Source organism: Chrysemys picta, chromosome 1 (assembly GCF_011386835.1).
Source record: "Chrysemys picta bellii isolate R12L10 chromosome 1, ASM1138683v2, whole genome shotgun sequence".
NCBI classification, from domain to species: domain Eukaryota; kingdom Metazoa; phylum Chordata; order Testudines; family Emydidae; genus Chrysemys; species Chrysemys picta.
In genome coordinates, this window is record NC_088791.1 from 113,146,121 (window position 1) to 113,163,934 (window position 17,814).

At 43.2% G+C, this 17,814-nt stretch overlaps 1 protein-coding gene across 1 annotated transcript; it reads right to left on the reverse strand.

The window, feature by feature from the left end:
• Positions 1-903: 903 nt before the first annotated feature.
• On the reverse strand, positions 904-16,972 carry ATP6V1E1 (ATPase H+ transporting V1 subunit E1). Its single transcript, XM_008164231.4, has 9 exons — positions 16,784-16,972; positions 12,515-12,580; positions 10,804-10,913; positions 9,847-9,913; positions 6,011-6,100; positions 4,427-4,495; positions 3,810-3,904; positions 2,436-2,523; positions 904-1,466 (listed from the first exon to the last, which is right to left on the reverse strand). Exons 1-9 carry the CDS (start codon positions 16,814-16,816, stop codon positions 1,404-1,406), a joined length of 681 nt encoding a protein of 226 aa, XP_008162453.1. The 5' UTR covers positions 16,817-16,972; the 3' UTR covers positions 904-1,403.
• Between the last annotated feature and the right edge of the window lie 842 nt (positions 16,973-17,814).

Below are 17,814 nucleotides of genomic sequence, written 5' to 3' on the forward strand. Positions count from 1 at the left end.
TTTGCAGAAATTAAAGTTGTGTGCGCAGAATTTCCTCTTCCCCCCCCCCCCCCCCCCCAAAATGGGCTGCAGAGATGTTAGTCACCACTAGGGGCCACTGCACTCAGCAGAGCCCAGCTCGCAAACAGAAAATAAGGCTAGGGAGAGGGAACTGAAGGGTTCCCAACAGTTGCAGTTCCCAGCATGCCCTGAAGGAAGGTGGTGGCATGCAGGAAACTCTGTGCAAGCCCAGCATCAGGCTGTTTCTCCCTCTGGATACCTGGGCTCCAGGAAGGTAGGGGGTGAGTGTGGCTGGGCTGGGGGGGCAGCAGCTGGGCTCTGGGGTGTGGGGGGGTAGGCCTGCATCTGGCCCCCAGGAGGTAGGGGGTAAGTGGGTCAGGGGGAGGCCTCCCCCTGAGCTCCATGAGGTAGGGGGTATATTAACACTCTACAAGAGAGAGAGAGAGAGTTTGTTTGTTTACAGACATACTTGCTGACAAGTATTTTTAAATAAGTCACCAAAATAATTTAAACAGGTGTGATTATATAGTGTTATTTTGACAAATTTTGCAGAGTTTAATTCCCCCAGGAATATTTTAATATCTTTCTCCTATAAAACTCTCTACATAGGAATCAGGTCACACAGAGTTCAACTCAACTCAAGTGTGCTAAATATAGTTAGCAAGTACCTACAGACAGAAGCTCCTGTTAGAGCTGGTGATGTGATGTACTTAGCTGTTGACCTAGACATCCCTACCAAACCTCTTCTAAAAAGCAACAGAGGGTCCTGTGGCACCTTTAAGACTAACAGAAGTATTGGGAGCATAAGCTTTTGTGGGTAAGAACCTCACTTCTTCAGCTCCAACCTCTTCTAGTTACTCTTGAGTCACAGCATGCTGGTCAAAGACTACAGTGCACTCCATGTACACACATCTTTTTATTTTTAATAAATTAAGTAGTACAGGCTCAGACTTTACTCACATATACAGAACAGAAAACTCTGGGCCTGACCAAGTAACAAGCTACACTTCTCACCCAGGGAAGGGTTGCATGCCCTCTGTATAACAGAACACTGAGAAGCCCTTAACTGGAAAAGTTGCTCCCATGGGCAGCATAGTACTTCACAATCACTAATTTTACTATAGCCACGGGAGTGCAGGACAAGCCAAGAGCCCAACTGCATCCATTCTCCAGTGTCACTTCTGGACGGGTTGGTCTTCACCTCATTTTGATTAATACATTGTAACCACTTGATAAGTCAGGCAAAGCGCAGCAGTTATGCAAAATTATTCCACTGAAGAACACACATTGGACAAACACATTATAGCATTGAAAAGGTACTTTTTTTAGGGTTTAAATGACCAGATGCTTTTTTGCATCTCTCTTCAATATGGCAGTGGAACAGATTCCACTTTCCCTCAGGCTTAGTCCAAAAACTTCCTGTTGGCATTGGCACCAAAGAGTGCCCCTCGGATTTCTGGCATCATCTGTTGAGAGAGTGGGTGCACCAGTTAAGAGGCTTTGTACAGAACAGCACAGTAATAAATACTAAAATAGTTAAGCACTAACAGCAACTTAACATGCACAACAGTTAAGAAATCCTAAGCTGCAGTTCCATGCTGGAGCCATGAATGAATAGAGGACTTCTGTCAGTGCAACCAACTCTTTAGGGGATTTACAAGTTCACCTGCCAGATACTGGTGGTGGTTTCTAACTGTGAGCAGACTGCAATCACTAACACTGTTGCAGCTTGAGCCAGAGGGATCACCTGTTAAGCTCAGGCATGTGATCACCCCACCTAGATCAAATCCATGATCTGCATTAGTTATGGACACAGAATTGTTTCTAGATTAGCTTGCCCTAAATCTCTCCCAAGGACAGAATTTAGTCTTGAATATGGAGGTCTATATTGCCAAAACCAAGATTCATTGGAGGCATGGTGGGGGTGCAAGGTCTTCCTTCTACACTGGACTTTAGAAGATTCTCACATTGTCTAGTGGAATGGTTCTCTCTATTAGCCCATGGACTGCCACTAGCAGTGGAGCTTTATGAACACCATCTATTTTTGTACTATTCAGTAACAGGATCTTTCAATGCAGTTTGGTTCTTTAGAGACTTAGTCTTTCAATAATCTAGCTTCAAGAACCTAGCTGAGCATAAAACTCCAAAGAGAGGATTTCTTACTGTGATAGAGATGTGCTCCTCCCCAACCTCCATACAACCAGCTGGATAGCTTAATTTAAGTCTACTTTTTTCAACCATTTGCTTGTCATCCACCTAAAGAGACCTGATCCCATAAGAAGTTATTTTGAAGATTAAGAGGATGATTGAGACTAAGGGATGCTGACTTCAAGATGAAGCTTTCCACCTTACCAATCAAGATGAACATGGCATGAAAGGAGAAAGCCTAGCAGATTGAGTACGGAGGGCTCCAACTCCCTCTTTCCCAAACTCACCTGTTGGGCTATGAGATCCAGCCGGCTTTCCAGGGTATTGGAAACCTTGATTTTACCATCACTGTTATAGATCTCAACACCTCCAGCACTAGAGAGAAAACAGACATTACAATAGACCTCAACTTGACAAAAAGCCACTCTCCCATGTGTGTCAAAGGGATGAATCAATAGACATGTGTGGCCTCCTTTCTGCCTTTAAATGGACTCCAATCTTACTCCCATTACACTGGAAGCTAAAATAACCTGATGAAGAGAATGAGACAGCCCGAACAATGGTGTTTGCAGAGCATCCTAATGGGTAAGGGTCATCACCACCTAGTGTTTTAAGGATAGATTGGACCTAGGGACATTTTAGGTACGAAAAATGATTACTTCAGTCAGTCAATCAGCTGAGCCTTCTCTCCACCACCCAATAAATATAAATTAGGCTATGAGGGTTAATTTTCAGATTTTGGGAAAAGAGGCAATGTACTAGACAGATACCTTTAGAAGTGTTATTTCTTGTACCATTCATAGCTCTATGTAACAAGTTCATTAGATCTTAACTTGAGTGCATCATTCAAGTGTTCTTTTCTATGTTACAGAACCAATTTTCTGGCAGTTTTGGAGGACAAAGCCTATCAGTTGGACACCTATAACCCACACATTCCCCCTCACAGCTTTGTTCTTTGCTTTATGTCGAACCTTAAACTTGGGCTTCACTTGCATTCCTTTCACCTCTAACAGACTGAGAAGTTATACTGAGTTACTAACTGCTCTTGCCTAGACCAGCGGTTCTCAAAGCCGATCCGTCGCTTGTTCAGGGAAAGCCCCTGGTGGGCCAGGCCGGTTTGTTTACCTGCCGCGTCCGCAGGTTTGGCCGATCGCCGCTCCCACTGGCCGCGATTCACCGCTCCAGGCCAATGGGGGCTGCGGGAAGGGTGGCCAGCACATCCCTCAGCCTGTGCCGCTTCTTGCGGCCCCCATTGGCATGGAGTAGCGAACCGTGGCCAGTGGGAGCCGCCATCGGCCGAACCTGTGGACGCGGCAGGTAAACACTCCGGCCTGGCCCGCCAGGGGCTTTCCCCGAACCAGCGGCGGACCGGCTTTGAGAACCACTGGCCTAGACCAAACATTCCCCTGCGCTGTGAATTGGTTTGGGGGCTGCAGCAAGATAACTCATCTTTAGTTGCCTGGGAAACTGCACAGCGGGCAAGAGAATAGATCTTCAGTGTCAGGAGGAGTCAACTCCCACTAACTAGTGGCAGATGTGCTCTCAGTGGTACTCCTTTTGCCATTTCCCATAAGAGATGTTTCAGACTCCCTTAACAGTTAACAGTCCATTGAATCTCCAACAAGTTACTACCCAGCACGAAAAGCTACTGTATTCCTTACATATCTTCTGGCAGGAATGTCTGCTGGTCAATGTGAACATCAATGTCTTTTTTGGTAGCAGCTTTGTAGATGGGGATGCTCTTCTGTACAGCAGCCTGGAACACAATAGATATTCCACTTCAGGCCAGAGATTTGAAAGACACAGGGGGCCCTCTGCTAGCATTGCATAGAACTGATGGCTACATAGTTTGCATTAGTGGAACAGGCACGGAGGGGAAATAATCAATTAGATGCCTCAATCTCATTCATTAGTTCAGCCTCTCCGGGACGGTGGTGCTGTAGGAAAAATGGTTGTGGCCTACCTACTTTGCAACACATTTACTCCTCCCTTTGAATCTTGAACCAGTAGCAGCTGTCATCATTCCTTATATTATGGCAGAACCTAAAGTTTACTAGGTGCTTTTCAAACAGAGGAAGGCACTCCCCAACCTGAAGAGCATATAATGCAAGAGATGAGGTATTTGCAACAGAAGTGTTTTACTTGGTAGTGAATCGCCCCAGCCCCACTGCCTTCTTATCTTGCCTAACAGGTTCCAAGCGGGACACCTTTGCAGTCACAATCCCCTGGCTTTGCTTTGGAGACATTTGCTTTGGTACTGTAGCCAGAACCCCCTTACCTTAACCATAGAGAGATCCTGTTTCCGGCAACGGACATTCAGTCTGGGCTCAAGCAGCTGGTAGAAACCCTATATGAGACAACTATAGTAAGAGGAGATGAAGGAAACGCCCATCATCTTATAATTGATTCATCCTCTCCTGTCATTTTTGGGGATTAATGATAAGACTAAGCAACTTTCTGCCATTACTTATTTCATACAGTGAAGATGAAATTTCATTGGTTACAAGTCCCCTTTTTACTGTCATTCTGAAATAGGACTGGCTATCGATTACTGGGCAACCCATGGGAACCAATGCTTTTGTTCATGCCGGAAGTAAATAATCCTGATTTTGGGGTGCAACAGCAACTAAATCTGGACAACACTGAGGATTGGTTGAGAAGAATGAGAAAAGCAGGCTAAGAGTCAACAGTCACACACTAGACTGAGCAAATATGCAGCTTCTAGTTAAGGCATGCAGCAGTCTTTGGTCTCTGAACGGAGACCACCAACTGTGCTAAACTGTTACAGGAATAAGTGGACAGTAGTACAAGCTGGAGACCACATACTGCATCAGACTTCTGGCAAAGACAAACGTTCTTTCCAAAACACAGAGAGGTTGGGTCATCCAGTGTGCAAGTGAACAGCAACAGGCAGGGCCTGACAGTAAGACAGGCAATTAGAAGTACACTATTAATCCCTGCTATGGAGTAACGTAGACTACAGGTTTCAAGGCACCCTTAACATTGAGGGGTCTGAGGGTGGCAAGAGGAAAGAAATACTGGATCAAAAAGACGACTTGAAAGAACAGAAACTGTTAGACTGCAGAGGAGAAAACTAGAATTACACTTTAAAGAGTTCTTAGCAAAAGGACATGGGGTAATATTTATGACAAGCTCTTGTATTACAGCAGTTGCCAGCGGTGGCCACTATAGTTGAGGTACAAGTTTTCATTAAAACCCTTACTTGCATTTGCAGGAATTCCAAAAGTAAAACTTATGGGGCTAAAAAAGCCTAAAGTGGAATTTTTAGCCAGACATGTAGTTTAGGGGAGCAGCATCTATCAGACAGACAGACATACCAAACCACAGAAAAAACCTGGTCAAAGCTACAGCCATACAAATCTGGATTTGGTGTAAAATTTGGAATGAAAACAGACAGGACTGTGCACTTTCCTAAACTCTGCGGGGGTTGAAGGAGATGTTTTCCAGAGTGTGCATTTGAGGAGCTCATCCTGAGTATGTGCAGTAGAAACTCGAGATGTGCACATCTCTCCTGAAGGGTGCACTCCTGAGCTGTGCTCACTTAAGGACAGCTTAAGATGAAGCAGTTATATTGTGTTTTGTGACCATTATATTGTGGTTTTGTTTCTTTCATATTCAGATGAAAGTACTCAAGAATTTAAGCTTTGTGCACCCCACCCACCTCTTCCCAATCTCAAGTACACTGGGGCCTTGTGAGCTAAGATTGGGAAGTATAGCAAAAGTGGTAGTTTTAAATATGCCTATTCAAGGTAGTCTCCAAACAGCAGTAGTACTCCTACAGAGGGTTTATGTTTGAGGCTAGGGATGCAGTCAGCCTTTTACTATGGCTTGAGTATTTTACCTGTAGAACCAGTCCATCCAGCAATGTCTGGTACCTGGCACCATCCTTCACCACCTTGGCAAGTCTCTGCTTGGCCTCAGCCAGCAAATCCTACAGAAAGAAGAGATCAGGTCAGCAAAGTCCTCCTGTTTCTCCATTTGGTTCTATGCCTACCATCCTCCTGTACTCTTAGTGGAGCTATGTACCCTGCCAAGAAGCAAGTTTACAGTGCAGCTGATAATTCAATCCAGACCCTCAGCTCTGTGTGCACTGAGCAACAGCTTTCACAAAAGGTTTTCTTTCCCCACTACCCTGTTCAGTACCCAAAGTAAATGTTAACTATGAATTCTTTTTTATAGGCAAGGAAAAATCATAGTACAATAGAACCTCAGAGTTATGAATGCCGGAATTACAAACTGACCAGTCAACCACACCCCTCATTTGGAACCGGAAGTACACACTCAGGCAGCAGCAGAGACCCTTCCCCGCCCCTCCTCTTGCCCCCCAAAAAACTAGTACAGTACTGTGTTAAACATAATCTACTAAAAAAAATAAAAGGGAAAGCAGCATTTTTCTTTTGTATAGTAAAATTTTAAAGCTTATTAAGTCAATGTTCAGTTGTAAACTTTTGAAAGAACCACCATAATGTTTTGTTCAGAGTTACGAACAACCTCCATTCCCCGAGGTGGTCATACTCCAAGGTTCTACTGTAGTAAAGGATTACCTATCCACAAGCAATGCTTATTCAGTTCATTAATGCTATTCTAGCTGAATGAGCTAGAGTTGTTTCTCCTACTGTCTGCTGCTTCAGGGTGACAGCAGATCATGGAGAACTGGTCTGAAGTCAACAAGATGAAAGTCAAGAATGACAACTGCAAAGTACTGCACTTAGGAAGGAAAAAAAAAAAGTCAAATGCACAAATCCAACAGGGGGAATAAGTGGCTAGGCAGCAGCATTGTGGAAGAGGAACCTAGGAGTTCTAGTGGATCACAAATTGAATGAACCAGTGTGATGCTATTGCAAAAACAAAAAAGCGCAAATTGACATTTAGGGATGTATTAACAGAAATGTCATATTTATGCAATGTGAGGTAATTGTCCCATTCTACTCAGCACTGGTGAGGCCTCAGCTGGAGAACTGTATCCAGTTTTGGGCACTACACTTTAAGAAAGAGGTGGGCAAACTGGAGAGTCCAGAAGAGCATCAAAAATGGTAAAAGGTTTAGAAAATCTGACTTATTAAGAGGTTGAACGAATTAGGGACATTTCGTCTAAAGAGAAGAGAAGATTGAGGGGAGGCCACAAGTCTTAAAATATGTAAGAGTTTGTCAAAGAGGATGGTGATCAATTATTCCCCAGGGCCACTGAGGGTAGGAGAAGAAGTAATTAACCTAGTTTGCAGCAAAGATGATTTAGGTTTGCTATTAAGAAAAAAAACTTTCTAATTAATTATTACGGCTAGTAAAACATTGGAACCAGGTTACCTAGGGAGGCTGTAGAATCCCCATCACTGGAAGATTCTAAGAACGGATTAGACAAAACACTTATCAGGGATGGTCTAGGTACAAATTATCCCCATCAGGCTGAGACTGAATTGACAGGGTGATATCTTGAGGTCCCCTCCAGCCCTACATTTCTATGATATACTGCAGGCTGCCTAAGAGAGCAGTCAACTACAACTTGTTTTTCCTACCCCAAAATTGTACAGAAATCCTTCACATGCAAAATGCAAATCTGCAAAGTGATCATAACATTCTAGAACTGGCCAGGTAGAAGACTCCAGCCTTGGAGAATAGTACTGCCTACAATAGGTGACATTAAATTTAGACTGAATTCAGTACCAAAGAATAGCAGTATTTTTCTTGAATGCTCACCTGGCTGTCTTCACTTTTGAGACGTTAGATACTCTAAGATAAGATCTATAAGGTAGTCAAAGCAGCATAGTACATCCTAAACATGGCCTAAGGGAGACTAATTATTCTCGCAGCCCAGATCCCTGTTCTGCTATTAATTTTTAAAAGCTCCTAGTGTCCTGTTTTCATTAATAAAAATAGATACTTTGTTCAATCTATTGAAAGAGCTCAAATAAATATGGCTGTGGACCTCTATTTGTCTTTTGTATATTATGTAAAATGCTGCATCTGTCAGTGTAAATTTTGACATTAAGGTCTGGATTCTCTGTTCCGAGGCAACAGAGCATCAAGTCTGACTTCACAGAGGTCCTTCACACTATTTTAGAGTCCATGTTTAAGGATTTCTGCTGCTGCCCTGTTACTCTGCTCCCATCTACCAAATCATCTCCCCTTCAAATATTCTTTCCTCAATGCCCCAGAAAAATAAAATATCCTAAAGTTTCGATCTGAGTACAGTCGTGTGTCCCCCAAACTGAAACATTATGGTACGTATATAAGTAGACGCAACCCCATGATGTGCTGTTGTAACCTTAAAAACAGAAGCAGGGAAATACCAGATACAAGTGATTCTATGGGGCAGGAAAGTCTGTCTTGATAAACAAGAGTGTGTATTATGTTTTGAATGCTAGAGTATTAACAAGACCATCCTGAATTCCCCTCACTGTCAAACCTAGTTATGCCTTCTGCCCTAGAATCCAAAAATTCTGGAAGTGCCCATCCGTTACTGGCCAGCCTTTTGAAGACCAAGTAACAAGAAGGTAAGACTGAGCTAGTACAATAAGACTTGAAATACTTTAAAATGAGGAAGGAAATGTCTTATGCACCATTCAGAAGCATGTGACTGTGTCAGCTCAAAGCATGGTCAGGGAGAGATTATTCAACATAGATTGTTTCACAATGGAATTAACTCTTTCCCCACCCTTCTCCTCTAAATACACAGTATTAGAAATCGCACCAAATTCACAATGGTTGACAAATGTGGCACTAGGATGAAAGAATCAAAGATCCTATATCTGATATGCTGATATCCCCTCCTACCAAATCCTTTTTCAGAACAGTGTTGTGAACAAGCAATACTACAGATGGTATTTTATTCTTGATTTCTGTAGTTCTCACAAACAGGACTCAGCAGCATCACCTAGTATTTGAAACACACAAGAGTGTGCCTCAGACAGGACAAGGGACTTTACATATCGTGGGATAGGCAGGTTATTCTCACAGAAGCCTCTCACTGAGGCCTTTCGTAACATTGGAGTATGGCTACCGTTATTCATAGTGAATGTAACCGATATATTATCTATGACAAGATGATTACAGGGGTTATAAGTCTTCATGCTCCCAGGCATAAACTGTCCACCAGACAGACCAACAAGAAAGCCTTTCCACCCATCCTGGGCCACTGTTGGAGAGAGACAGTCCACTATGTGGATTTTTCTGGTAGTATCTATTTACAGGAAATGCTTGTCAAGCTTGCTGAAGCCCAGCCATTCAGTATCACTGCATACATTCAGTTCTAGTTGCCTGAAGCAACTCGGCATTTTGTGGGCCTCTTGTCACCCAGTTACTTCCTCTTTTTGCACTCAGTTGTGTAAGAGACATTTCCCATTCTGTGAATAAAAATCACAGGGCTGAACTCAACCATACACTGCAACTGAGATTCCTGGCAGACAGATATATCTTCCCTAAACAGCAAAGTGTAGCTGTGAAAACACAATACTAGTGTATACCAAAAAAGCCTAAATTCACATGTACAGAAGGCCACCAACTACGAATGTTTTTTTAAAGTCAGCTAGCAAAGCCATTTTTTTAGTCTATGTATGCTTCAAGTACACATCTCATTTGATCACTATAAAAAAAAAAATCAGATGCTTGGATCGGGTAATTCCTTAACTTCTGATGGGGAGAATCCCCTGTCCCTTTACTATAGAGGCAATATATACTCACTGCAATAAGGTCGTCTCTTGCCTTGAGGACCTTCAATCTTGCCTGATTCATCAGGTTGGACATCTGACTGCAAGTTGCATGGAAAAATTGAATCAGTGCATCAAGCTTTAGATGGTGATAGTGGCGCAGCAAATATTTTAATTGCATGCTTTACATGTTAGAGCAACACATTATGTGTTGAACGCAAGCTTGTTCACTTATTGGAATCTGCTTCAAGAGCAGCTATGATAAATTCCTCGCTTACTATAAAAGCCAGCCTCCGTTGAATCTGCACAAGTGACAACAAAAACAGAAAAACTACTCAAGAGAAACTAGCCACCAAGACCAGTACTGATAGAATTAGTTGTGCCAGCGATGGAGCAGGACAGAGCATAAAGGGTTTGTTAGACCTCTCCACCACATCTGCTGTTCTCTTTAGGTATTATCCCTGCACTTTGCGTGGGACTCTTTAGAATTAGCCTATGGCTGATGTATCTGAAGCTTGCCAGCAAGGCCCCTAATGTACCCTCAGCTGCTGGAAGCGAGAGTTTTCTCTTCCCTACCTTACCACAAATCAATCCAGACTCTTTCAACTGGGGAAGAGCTGGAGTCTACTATTACCTATCCACCCCTTAGCCTCAATTTATTAGGACATGTTTTCCTGTAAGGAGCATCAATGCCAAGTCAGCTTCACTTTGCTGCTGTAAGAGTTGCCAATTTTGATGTATTTGAGAAAGCTGTAAACAGTAGCAACAGTGTGTCTGCAGATTCAGGAAGATTACAGTGCCTCAAGTCCACATTCAAATTTTCTTCTCAACAGTAAGGATTTAAACCTTTTTTCATATGTGAAAATTCACATTCTGCAGAAATGTTTAGCTACGTCCTCTCCACTTGCTAGCGAAAGATTGTTTGTGTATCACTGGCAAGCTGCTGATTTTTTCAAGCTCTGTAGCAAGCCAGGCAGCCTAAGTGACTTACATTTTCTTCTGTTGTTCAATTTGTTTTTCCTTCTTTTCATAGTACTCCATGATTTTCAGTCTCTGTGTCTGCACCAGGCGACCCTTCTCAATGTTGAACTCTTCTTCTGCCTACAGAGAAACAGTCACACAGTTGAAATTGAGGCTGACTTTTAGAAGATACTCAGTTCAATTCACTTCACTAAACTAAAGGCTAGGTGAGGATACTCAAGGTACTAATTAAGCAAAGCATTTAAGCGTGTACCTTAAATCTCACTGAAGTCAGTGAGATTTAAGGATGTTCTTTGCTGAACTAGGGCCTTACTAATTGCTGCTCAGTTAATCTGACCATTGCAATATCCTTGTTTGGCACCTATCATTTGCTTTCCTGTCCAGTTTTGATTCCTGAAATAGGGATGATATACAATTTTCAAGTATCAGCAAGTGAGCAAAGACTAGTAGGCTAACTAGGAGTAACCAGAAGTCCAATCCACGACACTTGTTCTCTCTGAACTCTAGAATTGGTTTAATCTTTGACTGCAGCAGTAAAGGTGATGGGAGAGATTCTGGAAGAATCACTAAATATTATAACTGTCAACTTAGCACAATTATTTATTGTTCTTGAACCACTTACTGTTAAGCCATAAACAAGGATACACGTGGGAGTTACTGCATTCTTAGAGCATAGCTGGTCCCCTCACATATGAAAACGTGGTAAGAGCTGTACACTATTTACAAATATCCAGCTACAAAAGTGTCGTGAGTCTTTACTATTTACCCATACTGCGAGAGAAGCGATAGGGCCCATTTTAGATTTAAGAAATAAGAAAAAATAAGCAATGTATTTGCTCAGTCACTTTGCATAAGCATTTCTAGCATGTAAACTACTGTGCTAAACTGATCGTATTCACAATCTCATTTCAACAAGACATCGGCTATCATTCCAACGAATCCATACTTGAGACCTTCTTTTCCAATATGAACTGACATAATTGGCCCCAATGTGTAATGTAGTCAACCACTAATGATTGATTAGTGGATCCTTACAACTTTGGCATAATGCATTCCATTTTAACATAGAACTGTTCATGCTTTCCCCCCAACTCTATTTAAATCTATGCTGTGGTTCCTGAACATGGAGGCAAATCATAGCTGGCAATGGTTTAACTGTCCTATTTTGATTCAGGAATAAGAGCATCCACACACAGATTTTACACCAAAAACAAGAAGTGAGAATTAAAACCAATTTAGTTATTTTGGTGAAAGTTTGTGTGTACACAAGCCCCAAGTAAAACAAATGTAGAAATGGGTCACATTCATCTCTGTAACTCCACTGAAGTTAGAAGGATCAATTTAACCCAGTCTGTTTTATGCAAAATCCATGCTCACGCTACCCTTAGCTCCCCTGCAGTATTAACAAATCAATATGTGATCTTGCGTACAAATGTGTTCACATCTAAGCATTAATAAGGAGACTCCGGGTGAAAGGGCAGCTTCAGCTCAGTTCCCTTGATTGTATTAATTTGGCACAAACTAAAATATTTAACTTTATTCAGTAGTTAACTTGCTCCACATAAAGGAATTACATGACAAAAAAATAACGTGGCTTCTAGAAATATTGTAGAACTGTTTTTGATGGTATGACTGGGAAGCAACTCAGAATGTCAGATGCGATCCACCTCCTTTTGGAGTTCTTGACATTAAACCATCTAATGGCTTTTTTTGTTCGTTACCTTGGCATCTATTTCTTCAGCCTTTTCATTGGCTTCCTGCTCGATGAAAGCCATCATATGCTTGATCTGTAATAGAATAGACACACAGTTACATTCTGCTGAGAAGCACTTGCTCAAGGAAAAAAAACAAAAAACCTTTTCTTTTGAACTCCACAATATTTCCACACCCCGCCCCCCACCCAATCCCATCTCACATACTGTAGTGGTTCTTGTTTTCCTCCTACCTAACAAGCAAACAAGTCACACGAGTTTATAAGAGAAACAGCCAGGGTTCCATCTAACACCGTTTCTCTGGATAGCATCAGCAGGTCTTCCCTGGATTATAAGCAGGGCTTTGGAGCTGTGCTCCGGCTCTGCTCCAGCTCCAGGCAAAAACCTGCAGCTCCACTGCTCCGGAGCTGCTCCGGGCTCCAGGCTTCACTCCAAAGCCCTGATTATAAGTATATTTAAAAAGTTGTGCAATAGTCTGTGGTGCGTGGAGAGAAGCTTAAAGTGCGTTATGAACTGCTTCAAGGACCTGCATACATGAACCTTTCTAGCTAGAGCCATTTAAAAATAGTATTTGAGCTGTACATGCAACATTCAGGGGACCAAGTTGCAATATGATTCCAGTATGTTGTAAACTTCACCGTTCTGTGACTGGGCTAGAAGTTCAGACTAAAGCTGTGGGCATGTTCAATAGCAGTCCCAACTACACTGCAACTTGAAACTATGTTGTAACCAACTCTGGGCAACCGTATACTAATCATTGAGTGGCCTATGCTGTACAGACGGTTTCAGTATACAGATAGCAGCAAAAGAGACTTCTCTTGGACAAGGCAAGCCACAGCAACATGCAGGAAGGATTCCCATTTACATCCTTTGTACACATGACTTCAGAGAAAAGAATCTGACTAGGAAGATAAGCGCATGCTCTACTGCATATGTTGACCTCAGGGGATGAGGGGAAAGTGAAGTGAGTAGACAGGCCATAGATGGAGAAGTTCAGACACGTGGGGCAGAACAATTGGATTAAGAGGGTCTTCTGAAAACCAAAACAACAATTCGGATTTGGATTCAGAGATTATGACTCCAAGTGTTAGTTATGGGCCCACTTTGTGGATGGAATCATTGGGCGACAGCTTTCTAAAATCCTCTGAAGTCCAGAGCATAGGAACCATCATAAAAAAAAGGAATCACAGTTCTCCAGAGGAAAGTGATTCTAGCAATGGCGAGGTCAAACCAAGGATGAACTCCTGTGTTGTTTCAGAGAGCAGAACTGGGAGTGGGTGGGGAGGAAAAGAGTTAGCGATTTTCTGATTTTAGGAGCCAATTAACTCAAACTAAGCTGGAAGCAGAGTCTCTCAGTGGGACTCAGAATACAAATTGGGAATACCCACTGCTGGGAGAGACGACCAAGTTGTTATGTAGCATCATACTCCTTGGCAGAATTAGTTCTGGCAGCACTAGGATTACATAGGGTGCCTCAAGAAACTCTGCCTCCTTACTCAGAGGATAAGAGAAATGATGTGACATTACAGAGTTTCCCCATGTCGCCATCTCAGTAGCACATAGCATTGCCTGCAAGCATCAAAAAGTACCCTATTTCTGTGAAAAGCTTGAGTTCCCAGACCAAAGGGATCAAAAGGTCATTTTGTTTTTTGCAGAATGCAGAGAACAAGATGGGACTTCCACATCTCTAAATAGTGTAAGTTTTAATAGGACATTTGGCAAACTTAGTTTTATTTTTGTGGAAGAGAGCTTAGTTTCTCCCAAAATTGATGGCCCTTGCCCAAGAGAGTTTCCTAGAAAAAGAAGGCTAGTGGATTTTGCAAGAATTGTAATAGTCATTGATTAAATTCCCACAGACAGTTGGTAATGTATTAAGTTAGCTTCAAAAGGGCTCGCTTACTATTCAACCAACTGCAACATAAGTTTCAAACTATGGTCTGCAGAATGAACCAAGTATTGGAAGTGGTCATGGGAGGGTCTCTTAAAAACTGAAAATATTAAGCATATTGAAAGTGATAAGGTCAAACTGTTTCCTACCTCTATCAGGGCCTATACTGACCTGTCATGCAGTTTACTGCATTTTGCATTTTCAGTTAATACAAGGACAGGATCATCCCCTATTTTTTAGCTGAACAAAATCCAATTACAGATATATTACAGTTGTTAGATTTGAATACAGAACAGAGCTCCAGTGTTAGGATCTATTCCCCTTCCAATGTCAAAGCTCACCCTTCAAGTTCAGTCCCATAGTGACTAACAGTGCCAGCTCAAGTTATGATAACTGAGAACATGCCAAAAAGTTTGGTTGTGCAAGTGAAGGTAGGGAGCTAAGGGAGGATCTCCAGAAGGCAAATAGGGATGCTAAGTTACTGTTTGTGTACTCACTACACAGTGGTCCTTTGCCAATCAGATTTGCTGAATGAGAAGGGAAGAGATGCAGTAAGCGTTTATGGGATCTGAAAAGGAACGGCTGATCCTGCATCAAACCTGTTTGATCTGCCCATCACTTGAGAGGAAACTTCACTGACCAGCATTGACTGGATCGGTGCAATTTTCATCACTGTGCACCATTTGCAATTCAGGTCAGACCACTTTGTTATCAAGGACACTATTTACTGTCAATGAGAACAGTGTGTGTCCGGACCCAAAAGGACAGCCAGATAGCTTAAAAAGCCAAGCCTTCAGTGGAAATTTACAAAGGAGCAGCACAAACTAGGCTGCTGTTCACAGACGACTGCTTTCCCTCCAGATCTGAAGTACAAAAGTCATTAGACAGTTGAAGAGTCTACACACTCTAGGAGCCAGACTATAAGCTAGTACTGCTCAGCCATTATAATCAAATTCAAGTTTACACCTAATTTCTGTAGAAAATAATCTGATGTCATGTACAAAACACCAGATGAGTGTTAGGGTGATCTGATACTTGCACAATAATATGATAAAAACAAGATCAACCATGACCACTTCCATCATCTCTTGTCTTCAGAAGCCATCCAAATACTTTAGCAACCCCCCAGTCTGCTGTCAACACAGGAGCTCCCAATGCTACTGGGAGATGTGTTGTGCTTCCAATACACGTTTTGTTTTTAAAATGCCATTGTTCAGTTTGCAGTCAGATCCCCTTATTCACCGGCTAGCATGGGTATTATTCATAGGATTTTCCAGTTGCTGTTTCTCCATGGTACAAGGCCGTCACTGTTCTTCCTTCAGCAGACACTCTTTAAATGGGGGAAGGGGGAGGTTTCTTATTCAGCTACCTTTGCCAGGAATGTAGCAATAGGTTACCAATAGCTTAAATATCAATAGCACTATTTCTGTCATCCCAGTCAGCAGGGGCTGAGACAGCTTTTATTTTTGACAACTATTGTTTTAATGAGTAGTTTCGGACCTTGACAAAAGACATGTCCACTTTGAATGAACAGAGATAAACAAGCTTCTCTTTCTAACCTGGGCTTTGATTATTAACGCAATCTCTAAGTTGTTGGGGGTGGCTAGAGCCTCCCAGCCTCTAGCTGTCTACCCCCACAGCCACTCAGTCCCCTAGCACTTTCCAGCACCGACTGCACTGATGCGGTCAGCACCACCACCAATGCAGCTGCTCCTCGCCCAGGTCCTAGGCCTGGTGACAGCAGCGCAACAAGCCCTTTAGGGCAGGAAACGAGGGAGGATCCCACAGCCCATGGGGAGACCTGAGGATGGGTGAATGTATTGGCCCATGGCCCTGAACTCTGTCCCCAAAGCTCCCCATGGCCTTGGACATCGGCAGTCCCAGGAATGCTATTTTAATTGTCAATGCGGTGTATTCTCTGGCCTTTAGAGTGAGAGATTTCTGTACTAGTGCTAGAAAATTCTTGTGCTTTGGAATTCCAAGGCTGTTTTTTGGACCTGAAATGTGAATTGCAAATCTCAAGTGTAGATTTTTTTTTAGTCATAGTCGTAGTAGTACATGCTGACGTGTGAATTACAGGAAATAAACAATAACATTAAATTGTTTCAGGACTTTAGCGGTCAGTGTTTAAATACAGATTGTTTGACGTGGTCATTAGATTTTATACAATAAAAAAAAAAACATGAACCTGCCCCCCCCCCATCCCATCCCCTCCCCGTCACCAGGGCCCGAGACCCTGGCATGGTCCAGGCGAGAGCAAAAGGGTCGGGGAGGAGCAGCCCTAGCACCAGACCTGAGGAAGAATCACACCTGACCCGCACGGGGACGCCGGGGCGCGAACACCGGCCTGACCCCCCCAAGCCCCGGAGGAGCCAGGCCGGGCCCGGTACCTGTTTCTGGACGTCGGCATCGCTGAGCGCCATGGCTGCGGCGGGAGAAGGGCGGCGCGTGACAGTTGCTGGCGACACCCCCGAGCTCTTTAGGATCCGACTGAATCAAATCCGGGTCGGTCGGTCGGTCAGGTCACAGATGTGGGAGCTGCGTCACTCCAACCCCGCCCACCATCGCTGCCCTACGCCAATGGGAACCGAGGCTCGGGGTGACGTCACGGGGCAGACCGCGCATGCGCGCTATAGCCCTATAGTGAGATGGGGGGCGGGGCCACCCCGTGGCCGTCCCAGACGGGGAGTTGATCCCTGTCCTAGTTACCAGCCCAGAACAAGCCTGTCAGTGTTATGAGGTGACACAGCAACGGTGACCCGGCTCCAGTGGGGGCTGCAGCGCTTGCTCAGTTTGGTATTTTTCTTACAGCCTAAGCACCTGGAATCATTTCACTACAGGAGAATTGCAGCATTCATTTAAAAAACATTCCCACGGTTATGGTTGCCAAAAGAGCTTGAAAACCTGACCTGAACATACCTGAAAAGACCCCAAACCAAAAGGCAAATAAAGAATCTGACATTATTTTGTAAAATCTTAATAGTTTTCAGTGCTTTGGGTTGGCAATAGTGCATCACGGGACGGCACAGTGGATGGAGCATTCCAGACATGGTTTAGTATGGAAGAATACAAGAAGCCAAGATCAGGAAGAGAAAAGGAGCATAAAGGTGGCAAGAGGCTGGGCAAGATGAAGCAAGAACTTTTAGATGCATATATGGACGGTTTTATGATGTCTCTGGCACTGGCACTGAGAGCCACTATACTTTTATGGCTTAGAGCTACAGTTCCAGGATTTCATTACAGAAGTACGTCAGGGATACAATAACTAGATTGTTGCCTCCTCTCTCTTGCCTGATATTTCATTACCTAAATTATTCCTCATCCACCTTTTTTGGGAACATTCTCAAATACTGTGTCCCTTCTTACATGACCAAGAATTCTGTTTTTTTTTTTTCCATTTCTTTCTGTGTCTAGATTTAAA